Raw genomic sequence first — 12,200 nt, forward strand, 5'->3', positions numbered from 1 at the left:
GGATATGTCAGTTGAAATAAATCAATTAGGACCTAATCTATGGATTTCACATGACTGGGCAGGGGTGCAGCCATGGGTGGGCATAGGCCCACCCACTGGGGAGCCAGGTCCAGCCAATGAGAAAGAGTTTTTCTCCACAATAGTGCCTTATTTTACTGCTGCTCTTTAATTATTTGCTACTTTTATGACATTGTTTGGGGGGGTATTTTTCTTAACTGCATTGTTGATTTAAGGGCTTGTAAGTAAGCATTTCACTGTAAGGTCACCTGTTGTATGGTCACCTGTTGTATTCGGCGCATGTGACAAATAACATTTGATTTGATTTATTACACAGACAGAAATACTCCTCAGCACCCCCCTTCTTGATATGCAAGTGAATGAATTATCTTGGCAAAGGAGACACTCACTAACACCGATGTGCAAAGTAATTGAAAGAAATAAACTTTTGCATATGCAACTTAAAAAAAAAAAAAATCAGATCATGGGACCAACACTTTTTACATGTTGCGTTTATATTTTTGTTCACTGTGCATTCAAAATCAATAGGTTTCTGCCCTCTACTGGGTGAGTGAAATTTATTTGAAATTATAATAATAACTTTAAACATATAATATTGGTTAGACTAACAATAGCATTAAAGTGCAATACAGAGTAATCATTTTGTAAAAGTATTATTTTCATTGAGTCCTACTCTGTGTAGTTTCTTTTGACTTCCAGAGATCTTCAATGAGAGCATTTATCTACAGATATGTGTAGTGGATCTGTGTTTTTCCATTTTGTAGGGCACAGTCCCATTTTGCTATCTGGCATTCAAAAGTACCCACCCCGTCAGTGAAAAAGACTGTTGTGTATTTAGTCTCAGAGTTCCAGGTTGACAGGCAGGGTCAGGGACTTAAGGTCAGAGATTCTGCTTTATCCTGCAGAGAACAGACACTGTTATCAGACTCTCAGACTAAGTGGAGGCCAGTCTACAGTCTGCTGCTAATCAGCCAAGGAAACATATGGGTCTGGTAGAATGCAGCAGGCTGATAAGACATGGGGAGAGTTGCACTGCAGGCCATCTAGGCTGCTCTCTCTATGGCTCTCTCACCTCTGTCTCCAATGTAGGCAGGTCAGCAGTATCAGGACAGTGAGCACAGCAGGAATGGAACACAGCAGGATGGTGTCCACTGAATCAATGCCCTCTGGATTGGAACAAACACACACAACATACAGACACACATATGGATTAACATCCACGAACACATGCACAAGTGCACATAAACACACACATATGGATGAACAACTGTCTACTCCAATGGAGGAAGTCAATACAATAGTTCCAACCTACAGCCGTTGGACCAGCAGGACTCCTTCCATGTGGATCCTGTACAGTCCAGACAAACCACTCAACTGGTACCACAGCCGTTCTCCTGGTGTAACTACAACCTCAAGATTTCCTCTTCAATCTGGACGTAGAGGCTGTAGTTGCAGCTGAAGCCATACCTCTGCTCCAGAGGAACAGACTCCCACTGCAGGACAACTTCTGTTCAGGTTCTGCACCACTGCCTTTGGGCCAGCAGAGCGGGCTGAAGATCAGTGTAAAAGGGTGAGTATAAAGGAATACAATACATCCACATAAAAATGTATTCATTATTGTAACAACTACTGATAAATCAATGAATGAGCTGAGCTAAAGCCTAGGACATACATTAGGTATGTGTTGTGTGTGTGTGTGTAATTTACCTCCTTGCCTGGTGTAGGCTTGTACTGACAGCTCCTACCCAGTCACTGCACCATACTCAGGCCTCAGTCTAGCTGTAGCACAGCTCCGGCCACACGACCTCTGACAACAACAATACTCCCACCCATGTTTATAATGTCATTCCATGCAACAGCACATACTTGTCTGTCAAGTCTTTGTACATACAACACATACAGTGGGGCAAAAAAGTGTTTAGTCAGCCACCAATTGTGCAAGTTCTCCCACTTAAAAAGATGAGAGAGGCCTGTAATTTTCATCATAGGTACGCTTCAACTATGACAGACAAAATGAGAGAAAAAAAATCCAGAAAATCACATTGTAGGATTTTTAATGAATTTATTTGCAAATTATGGTGGAAAATAAGTATTTGGTCACCTACGAACAAGCAAGATTTCTGGCTCTCACAGACCTGTAACTTCTTCTTTAAGAGACTCCTCTGTCCTCCACTCTTTACCTGTATTAATGGCACCTGTTTGAACTTGTTATCAGTATAAAAGACACCTGTCCACAACCTCAAACAGTCACACTCCAAACTCCACTATGGCCAAGACCAAAGAGCTGTCAAAGGACACCTAGTGAATGACCTGCAGAGAGCTGGGACCAAAGTAACAAAGCCTACCATCAGTAACACACAACGCCGCCAGGGACTCAAATCCTGCAGTGCCAGATGTGTCCCCCTGCTTAAACCAGTACATGTCCAGACCCGTCTGAAGTTTGCTAGAGAGCATTTGGATGATCCAGAAGAAGATTGGGAGAATGTCATATGGTCAGATGAAACCAAAATGTAACTTTTTGGTAAAAACTCAACTCGTCGTGTTTGGAGGACAAAGCATTCTGAGTTGCATCCAAAGAACACCACACCTACTGTGAAACATGGGGGTGGAAACATCATACTTTGGGGCTGTTTTTCTGCAAAGGGACCAGGACGACTGATCCGTGTAAAGGAAAGAATGAATGGGGCCATGTATCGTGAGATTTTGAGTGAAAACCTCCTTCCATCAGCAAGGGCATTGAAGATGAAACGTGGCTGGGTCTTTCAACATGACAATGATCCCAAACACACTGCCCGGGCAACGAAGGAGTGGCTTCGTAAGAAGCATTTCAAGGTCCTGGAGTGGCCTAGCCAGTCTCCAGATCTCAATCCCATAGAAAATCTTTGGAGGGAGTTGAAAGTCCGTGTTGCCCAGCAATAGCCCCAAAACATCACTACTCTAGAGGAGATCTGCATGGAGGAATGGGCCAAAATACCAGCGACAGTGTGTGAAAACCTTGTGAAGACTTACAGAAAACGTTTGACCTCTGTCATTGCCAACAAAGGGTATATAACAAAGTAGTGAGAAACTTTTGTTATTGACCAAATACTTATTTTCCACCATAATTTGCAAATAAATTCATTAAAAATCCTACAATGATTTTCTGCATTCTTTTCCCTTATTTTGTCTCTCATTGAAGTGTTCCTACGATAAAAATTACAGTCCTCTCTCATCTTTTTAAGTGGGAGAACTTGCACAATTGGTGGCTGACTAAATACTTTTTTGCCCCACTGTATACTGTAAATGGTAGGGCCCAGAGTTTTTCCTGATTACATCACCAAACAGGGCCTTGGGTGCTGAGAATTCATACCATCAGTTAAGACCTATGTACCATTTTACATTGCATACATATTGGACACAATACAATTAAAACTATGCAAGTTTCTGGGCATTTGTTCAACTTCATATCAAGATCTGCACAACGCTATCATCTTAATATGTTGAAGTTATTGACATCAATGGTCAAATATAGTCAGAGTCTGTACCTGTGGGGGTAGGGTCAAGTGACCGGAAGTGTCAGACATACTCAGGGCATTGCAGTCACCTGTGTGCAGTGCATTCTGGAAACCCTCAGTACCACAGGACTGAGCATTTCACCTGACTCTTGGGCGGGGACTGCAAGACACACAAAGACAACTCAAACTGAATGTTTATAGAATACGCATGTAGACACTTTAAAATGAAATGGACCTGATAGAGCAGAGTGACTAGCTCTAGGATAGTGCCAACTCACCTTCCACAGCAAAGTCACTCATCTCATGTCTGCCCAACCTACAGGCTGAACGGTACTCCAGGCCAAACTGAACAATCTGGGGAGAAGGGTCTTGGTCAGGGAGGTGACAAAGAACCCCATGGTCCCTCTGACAGAGCTCCGGAGTTCCTCTGTGGAGATGGGAGAAGCTTCCAGATGGACAACCATCTCATTTCTGGTAGGTTCTCCCATCTCTGCAGCACTCCACCAATCAGGCCTTTAGGGTAGAGTAGCCAGACGGAAGCCACTCCTCAGTGAAAAGGCACATGACAGCCTACTTGGAGTTTGCCAAAAGGCACCTAAATGACTCTCAGACCATGAGAAACAAGGTTCTCTGGTGAAACCAAGATTGAACACTTTGGCCTGAATGCCAAGCGTCAAATCTGGAGGAAACCTGCCACCATCCCTATGGTGAAGCATGGTTGTGGCAGTATCAAGTTGTGGGGATGTTTTTCAGCATCAGAGACTGGGAGACTAGTCAGATTCGAGGGAAAGATGAACGGAGAAAAGTACAGAGAGATCCTTGATGAAAACCTGCTCCAGAGAGCTCAGGACCTCAGACTGGGGCGAAGGTTCACCTTCCAACAGGGCAACGACCCTAAGCACACAGCCAACATAGGAGTGGCTTCGGGACAAGTCTCAATGTAAGGCTGTAACATAACAAAATGTGGAAAAAGTCAAGGGGTCTGAATACTTTCCGAATGCACTGTATGGTGGGAAAAAAGGACAAACACTTAATGCCAACACCTGCTGTAGACACACGGTGCCTTTAGAAAGTATTCACACCCCTGGACTCTTTCCACATTGTTGTTCTACAGCCTGAATTTAAAATGGATTACATTTAGATTTTGTGTCACTGGTCTACACACAATACCCCATGTCAAAGTGGAATTATGTTTTTAGAAATCTTTACAAATGAATAAAACATTTAAAGCTGAAACTTCTTCAGTCAATAAGTATTCAACCCCTTTGTTATGGCAAGCCTAAATAAGTACAGGAGTAAAGATTGCTTAACAAGTTACATGGATTCACTCTGTGTGCAATAAAAGTGTTTAACATGACTTTTGAACGACTACCTCATCTCTGTACCCCACACATACATTTCTCTGTCAGGTCCCGCAGTCGAGCAGTGAATTTAGAACAGATTCAACCACAGAGACCAGGGAGGTTTTCCAATGCCACACCTATTGGTAGATGGGTAAAAATGAAATCTCAGACATGGACTATCCCTTTGAGCATGGTGAAGGTATTAATTACACTTTGGATGGTGTATCAATATACTCAGTCACTAAAAAGATACAGGAGTCCTTTGTAACTCTGTTGCTGGAGAGGAAGAAAACCACTAAAGGGATTTCACCATGAGTCCAATGGTTGACTTTAAAACAGTTAGAGTTTAATGGCTGTGATAGGAGAAAACTGAGGATGGATCAACAGCATTGTAGTTATCCACAATACTAACCTAAATGACAGAGTGAAAAGAAAATCTGTACAGAATAAAAAATACTCCAAAACATGCATCTTTTTTGGAACAAGGCACTAAAGTAAAACAGCAAAAAATGTGGCAAAGAAATTAACTTTATGTCCTGAATACAAAGCGTTATGTTTGGGGTAAATCTAACAACACATCACTTAGTACCACTCTTAATATTTTCAAGCATGGTGGTGGCTTCATCATGTTATGGGTATGCTTGTTATTGGCATGACTATTGAGTATTTTAGGATAAAAAGAAACAGAATAGAGCTAATCACAGACAAAATCCTAGAGGAAAACCTGGTTCAGTCTGCTTTCCAACAGACACTGGGAGATGCTTACCAAGACAACAATTAATGTTCCTGAGTGGCCTAGTTACAGTTTTGATCTAAATTGCCTTGAAAATCAATGGCAAGACTTGAAAATGGCTGTCTAGCAATGATCAACAACCAACTTGACAGAGCTTCAAAAAAATGTAAAAGAATAATGTGCAAATATTATAAAATCCAGGTGTGCAAAGCTCTTAGACTTACCTAGAAAGACTCACAGATGTAAATGAGGCCAAAGGTGATTCTAAAATGTATTGAATCAGGGGTGTGAATACTTACGTAAATGAGATTTATCTGTATTTAATGTCCAGTACATTTGCAAACATTTCCAAAAATGCCTTTTACACACAATGTATATAGACTCCCCTTTTTTTCCTACTGTGTTATTGACTTGTTAATTGTTTACTCCATGTGTAACTCTGTGTTGTCTGTTCACACTGCTATGCTTTATCTTGGCCAGGTCGCAGTTGCAAATGAGAACTTGTTCTCACCTAGCCTACCTGGTTAAATAAAGGTGAAATAATAAAAAAATAAAAAAGGTTCACTTTTAATCCCGTTTGAAATGAATAACACAACAAAATGTGGAATATGTCAAGGGGTATCAATATTTTCTTAAGGCATTGTACATATTATACACATCACACTGTATACATTATATAGTCCTACAGTAACTGATAGATTGGAGATGACAGTGGGCCACACACCTGCTCCTTTGTGCTGTCCAGCAGCCAGTAGACCAGAGCACCAGAGGAGATACGGATCTTGGACACAGGGAAGCTGGAATTTGTAGTCCACTGCAGCTTCAGGCATCTGGGTCTGCCTTTCACCACTGACAGACTGGAGCTATGGAGGACTGGGGTGGGCAGCTTCAAGGGGAGAGAGAGACCTAAGGATGTAAAGTAAGATTTGTGTTAAACGTGTGTATAGTCTATTGTATTAGACACTGTGTATTACCTGCGTCTATTGTAACGGCTGGAATGGAATAAATGGAGTGGTATCAAACATATGGAAACCACATTTGACTCCATTCCATTCCAGCCATTAATGAGCCTGTCCTCATAGCTCCTTCCACCAGCCTCCTCTGGCTCCCATAGTACTAAACTCAGCAAAAAAAGAAACATCCTCTCACTGTCAACTGCATTTATTATATAAATTATTATATACAATGATGGCCTTCCCCAGCCAAATCCTAAACCAAGACAATGCTGGGCCAATTATGCGCCGCCCTATGGGACTCCCAATCATGGCCGGTTGTGATACAGCCTGGAATCAAACCAATGTCTGTAGTGACACCTCTAGCACTGATATGCAGCGCTTTAGACCGCTGTGCCACTCTGGAGGGGCCTAATATAATCACAAGCAGTTACTTGTGCAGTAGATGTGGTAGTATGTGATGGCATCTTACATATTGACCTGCAGTGTGTAGCGTGTGTCTGGGGGAGAGCCCTGTCCAGGTGTCCAGTAGCAGGTCACATTAGCCCAGGCCATGAAGACACACTGAGGCTTGCTAGGGCTGAGGGAGATGTCATGTTGAGATTAGTTAATCTCTTTTCCAAATCAAATCAAATTTTATTGGTCGGCATACACATATTTAACAATGTTTTTATGGGTGTAGCGAAATGCTTGTAACAAAGTTGCTTAGGAGCCAGAAACAGAACGGTCATGTCTATCAGCGCCATCAAATGAGACCTATATCCTGAAAGGTAACACAAAATCAAGAAACAACATATGAAAAATAAAACATAAAAAAGCAATACATTACAAAATGATTTTGAAAAAAACACAATGAAAATAAAACAATCCAAAACAATTGCATTCCTCCACAACCAAGCTCTGAATTAAGGTCCTGAATTCATTTAAAGGGGAAATCTGCAGTTGCTACAGTACATTAATAATATATACCCATTGATTCTTGAAGAATATATATTAAGACCAACATAGCAGACAGCAGTAAAAGAAGACTCAGTAAAACACTTGCTGTTAGGAAACTATCAAATTATAGTACTGTTGTTTTTAGGTCTGTGCCGGTCCAGGTTTGTTTTGGTCGGTTTGTTTTTATATATATATACACCAGATACTTCATCAGAGCCCAAAATATAAACGTGTTTGTTTGTATTGCCTCAAAACATGGTTAAAACTATAATTTTGTATTTACTGGTCAATCAGTGTATCCATAGCTCTGTCCGTGAGTCCATGAAACAGACTGCTGTAACCTAGCCTACTTCAGGTTATTCAGGTTAGTCTACACACTGATAAGAAAGAAACCCTGTCGAGGTAGTAGCATGCCAATTTCACAACACCTAGTCCACCAAGGGCTCTTGAATAGCTAGTCTTTTTATTTTTAAAGAGAAGCAAGACTTGTTCCAACTTCCAATGCCTGTAGACCCACCACTCTAAAAATTCTCACCTGAAGCAGTGCAAATATGAAGCGCTACAAGAAGAGCCACTAGTGCAAGACTCCTGTTGTCAAGCCTGAGTCAATGTGAATCCCTATACCTCCAGCACCCCGAGTCTGCCTATCTGAACCCTCTCATTGGCCTGAGATATGGGTTATAAGGTTGTCTCGTCTGTGTAAACAAATCTCAACACGCCTCATTAGAAAGGGGTCCGCCACCACGAACGGTGTCCTCGGAGTCACAAGACACATAGCTCTGTGTAGACGGTGTGTAGAGATGTGTGACAGTCCCAAGAACCTTACTAACTCATACTGTTCGCTGCACACTCCCCCCTCCCCTCAGTTATGACAGTGTCCTGTAGTAGCCTCTCATACAGTGGGCCAATAGGCTACACATGCCAAGCTCACTATCTTGTTTATCAAATTGTGGATCACAGATCACATTAGAAAAACAATGTATGGGAATTAGTGGATGCCATATCCCTCCCGCATTTCCTAATGAATGGTTATCACTCCTTGCTAGTGTTCACCTGTCAGTCACTTAGTCACTTTCCAAGGAATTCAGAATAATGAATGAGTTTACCTTTGAGGAAGTAAGCCTGTAATTTATTGCTCTCTGTTGCATCAGTTCAAATAAACCAGACCCTGATTCAAAATAATGTAATGCAGAAATGTACAGAATATCCAGTTGAATTTGAAGCCTGGTTATACCGTAGGCATAGTGTAAGGCCAGTACATGAGTACTGTGGGGATTTGTTTGGGTATGTGTTATTCAGTGTGAGTTCTGCGTTAACCAAGTTTCTGAACAACTACAGATCTCCACAGTGTGGGTTATTCAGCTACTATACTGGCACCACCCAATCACAGGATATGTGAAAACATTTTGGTACAATCTTGGTGAGCCCAGAATTAAAATCTTGCAGAATTTGGTCAGATACATAGTCTGTCCACAAGAGAATCATGTGGGTACAATGTTGTTGGAAATTGAATTGAAGTACTAAAGTCTCTTTCAACAGAGTTGCACACAAGACTAAGATTCAAGTACTGGTGTGTGTATGTGCGCAATGACTTTCATTAATTGTCAACATTTTTAATATATATATTTTTTAACAAAATATAACAATTATAATTACAAACCAATATAAACAGAAGCAGTATGATATAAATGCTAAAAAATAAACAAAAGGCAGTGTTTCTACTCCCCTTCCTGTCCCGACAGTCAACGTCCAGAACCTCCTGTAAACGGTTGAACAAAAACAAACCGATCTAGAACAGCTAAGGTCAGAGCAGGGAGTAGAGGGAAAACCCCACCTATAAAAATAGAAAATGGGGAATAAATAAAGAAAGGGAGTTTTCCTGCCGTCGGGACAGAGAGCACAGGGGACAGATTCTCTCCCCCTGAGCAGGAGGAACGAAGCAGGCAGGCGCTCTTCAGACTGGGCGACAGCCAATGTCCTCTAGTGGCAGAATACAGTACAGCATCAGTGAAACCTGGGGTCTGTTCAGGAGGGTGCAACGGTACGGAATAAGCAAGCGCGTTAGCTCTGTATATCACATTCTCTATCTGCAACGTTCATAAGGTTTCACCCTTCTGAACACACCCCTTTTGGTTCTTTGTCCTTCAATGCCGTTGGGCTTTTTCAATGACTGTTATCCACAAGGTCGGATGGGTGGTTCAGGGCAATATTCAAACCTTAAATCACACAAAAACTGGAGTTGAGATACAGGGAAGAAGCCAGAGGCTACAGTACCTGTGTATTCAGTGACTTATCTACAGTAGCATGTACAATAATGCGCAAAACACAGGCTAATGTGCCTACCGTGGTTGTCAGGCAATTGTGGGAGTTTGGTACTGTACAAGACCTTTAAATGTCAACATAAACTGGAAAGAGAGAACACAAGGACTCCCATCACAAACTCAGGTTCCTTATTGCAAACCTGCCAATGAATACCTGAACTGGGAACAAAGACCAATCAAATAAAAACATTGTCACAATCTCAAAAGCATAGTTTCATGGTATTCCTATACAGATCTTTCCTCTTAAACGTACTGTATACAAAACCTTCAGTTTCAGTTGTAGATGTTCAAGAGAGGTGGAAGCTCTCACAGTGAACCAGGTAGGCAGATCTTATCTAAGAGGTCCACAGTCAGAGTGGTGATAAGTCATACAAGTGCAGACTGAACCCTGCTTCTAAAAACAGCCTTATCAGAACTGATAGAGAATGAGAACATCTCGTGGACATCTGCTATAATACAGCATGATGAATTCCAGGTAATGCGGTCTGTCTGCTGCTCACTGTTCCCAGTAAAAGTTGGGAAATCAGTGAGGGAGGTTAAATCACAGTCTCTAGTTCTGCTCTGAATGAGGCCACTGCAACAAACATCAGGCTAACTGTTTTGGCCTTGGAGCCATCAACGAGCCCACCAGCTTTTCCAGTCCCAACATTATATCTAAGAATTCTCTAAGAACGTCTCCGTAGAACTACTGCCCTTCCAGAATAGACAGGTAGGTAAGCCATTGTGCTTGTGAGCAGTGGGAGTCCCCTAGTAAACACTGATACAGGTAGGCCTATCTCCCGGGCAAAAAGACAGTTTCTCTCCTGGGGAGCTTCACACCATCACATGGGTGAGCTCTGGTCCAAGTTAGCTTCAACTGGCAGTACTTAGAAGTACAAACAACCCAGGCATTATTGGAATGTTCTCCAGGGTGAAGACACCCTTCTTCCTCCCCTCACTTGGTGAGAGAGCCGGAGTGCTGGACGGGAGGGGGGCACAGGGCCGAGGGACACAGGTAACTGCTGATGGCCCCAAAGTCAGAAGTGACGGAGGAGGATGGGGCAATGGCAGGCAAGGGTGGGGGCTGGGGGACGGAGGGCAGGGAGAAGTCCACCTTCAGCCTCTGAGAGGCCCCATCCTCTGGCCCCATGGACAGACCGTCTGGAAGAAAGGGTCCCAGCTGTAGCTGGTAGAAGCCAGAACCCAGGAGATGAGGCTCTGCTGGGGAGGATGTGGGGCTGCCGCTGGGCCGGGGGAAGGGGTGGAGCTGGGCAGGGGGAGAGGTGGGACAGCGGACCGGGCTAGGACAGTTCAGAGAGGGCTCCTGCTGCAGGTCCTTCAGAGAGGGGAGTGGAGATAAGTGGCTGAACAGCTGCTCCCTCTGTGGGCTTGGACTGGGACAAGGAGCACCACACAGCTCCAACACCTCCATCTGCAATTCAGCATCTAGACAAGGAGAGAAGAATTACAGAGGGACTTGAACAAGCACTACCTCAATGGTAACTGACCGAGTCATCACTGGCATTGACATTGGGCAGTGGTTCCCTTATTTTCTCCTTAATGTTACAATCAGCTCTAACCAAAATCTTAAGTTTCAAACAAGTTACAATTTAACAAGGCAGGCAAACATGGTAATATAATTAGAACATAATTATAAAAATAATGTAAATAAACTACTCATCAATCATTTTAGGTTTACAATTCAGAAAGTATTGAGAGGAAGCCAATACAACATTTCTAAAATGCTAAGCCTCCAATAAAACAATTTCCATGAGCCCTGAGTTTTGATTATGGTTTAGTATTTTATATTTCATACCTTCAACTTCCTGGCCTGAGAATCATAATGCCCTCAAAAGTATTTTGGAAAAGACCCTCTAGTTCTGACAACATGAAACTTGACCTCATGAAAACCTGACCTCATATCAGCACTCCAGTGGGGTTAGTATAAGCTACGTAGGGTTAGTGAAGCTTGTCCCCAGACCCCTTCACTCCATCCCTCTATCTGTCTGTCTTTACCTGGTGGCCCTGTCTGGTTAGAGTCTTTACCTGGTGGCCCAACCTGGTTAGAGTCTTTACCTGGTGGCCCTGCCTGGTTAGTCTTTACCTGGTGGCCCTGCCTGGTTAGAGTCTTTACCTGGTGGCCCTGTCTGGTTAGAATCTTTACCTGGTGGCCCTGTCTGGTTAGAATCTTTACCTGGTGGCCCTGTCTGGTTAGAGTCTTTACCTGGTGGTCCTGTCTGGTTAGAGTCTTTACCTGGTGGCCCAACCTGGTTAGAGTCTTTACCTGGTGGCCCTGCCTGGTTAGAGTCTTTACCTGGTGGCCCTGCCTGGTTAGAGTCTTTACCTGGTGGCCCTGTCTGGTTAGAATCTTTACCTGGTGGCCCTGTCTGGTTAGAATCTTTACCTGGTGGCCCTGTCTG

General features: G+C 42.9%; 1 protein-coding gene and 1 long non-coding RNA gene across 3 annotated transcripts in view; both read right to left on the minus strand.

Annotated features, from left to right (window-relative positions):
- Nucleotides 1-396: 396 nt before the first annotated feature.
- On the minus strand, nt 397-1,840 carry LOC123996426. Its single transcript, XR_006831992.1, has 3 exons — nt 1,726-1,840; nt 1,331-1,568; nt 397-1,184 (listed from the first exon to the last, which is right to left on the minus strand). It is a non-coding gene; the product is annotated as an uncharacterized LOC123996426 (long non-coding RNA).
- A 5,312-nt stretch (nt 1,841-7,152) lies between these two features.
- The window catches only part of LOC123997414 (mesoderm induction early response protein 2-like), a 65,916-nt gene continuing 60,868 nt past the window's right edge, over nt 7,153-12,200 (minus strand). For both annotated transcript variants that reach the window (XM_046301606.1, XM_046301608.1), the window contains exon 12: nt 7,153-11,226. In XM_046301606.1, coding sequence (XP_046157562.1) covers nt 10,736-11,226 — 491 coding nt within the window. In that variant the 3' untranslated portion in view covers nt 7,153-10,735. The remainder of the gene's footprint in view (nt 11,227-12,200) is intronic.

This window comes from Oncorhynchus gorbuscha, linkage group LG15 (genome assembly GCF_021184085.1).
Source record: "Oncorhynchus gorbuscha isolate QuinsamMale2020 ecotype Even-year linkage group LG15, OgorEven_v1.0, whole genome shotgun sequence".
In the NCBI taxonomy this organism is placed as follows: Eukaryota; Metazoa; Chordata; class Actinopteri; order Salmoniformes; family Salmonidae; genus Oncorhynchus; species Oncorhynchus gorbuscha.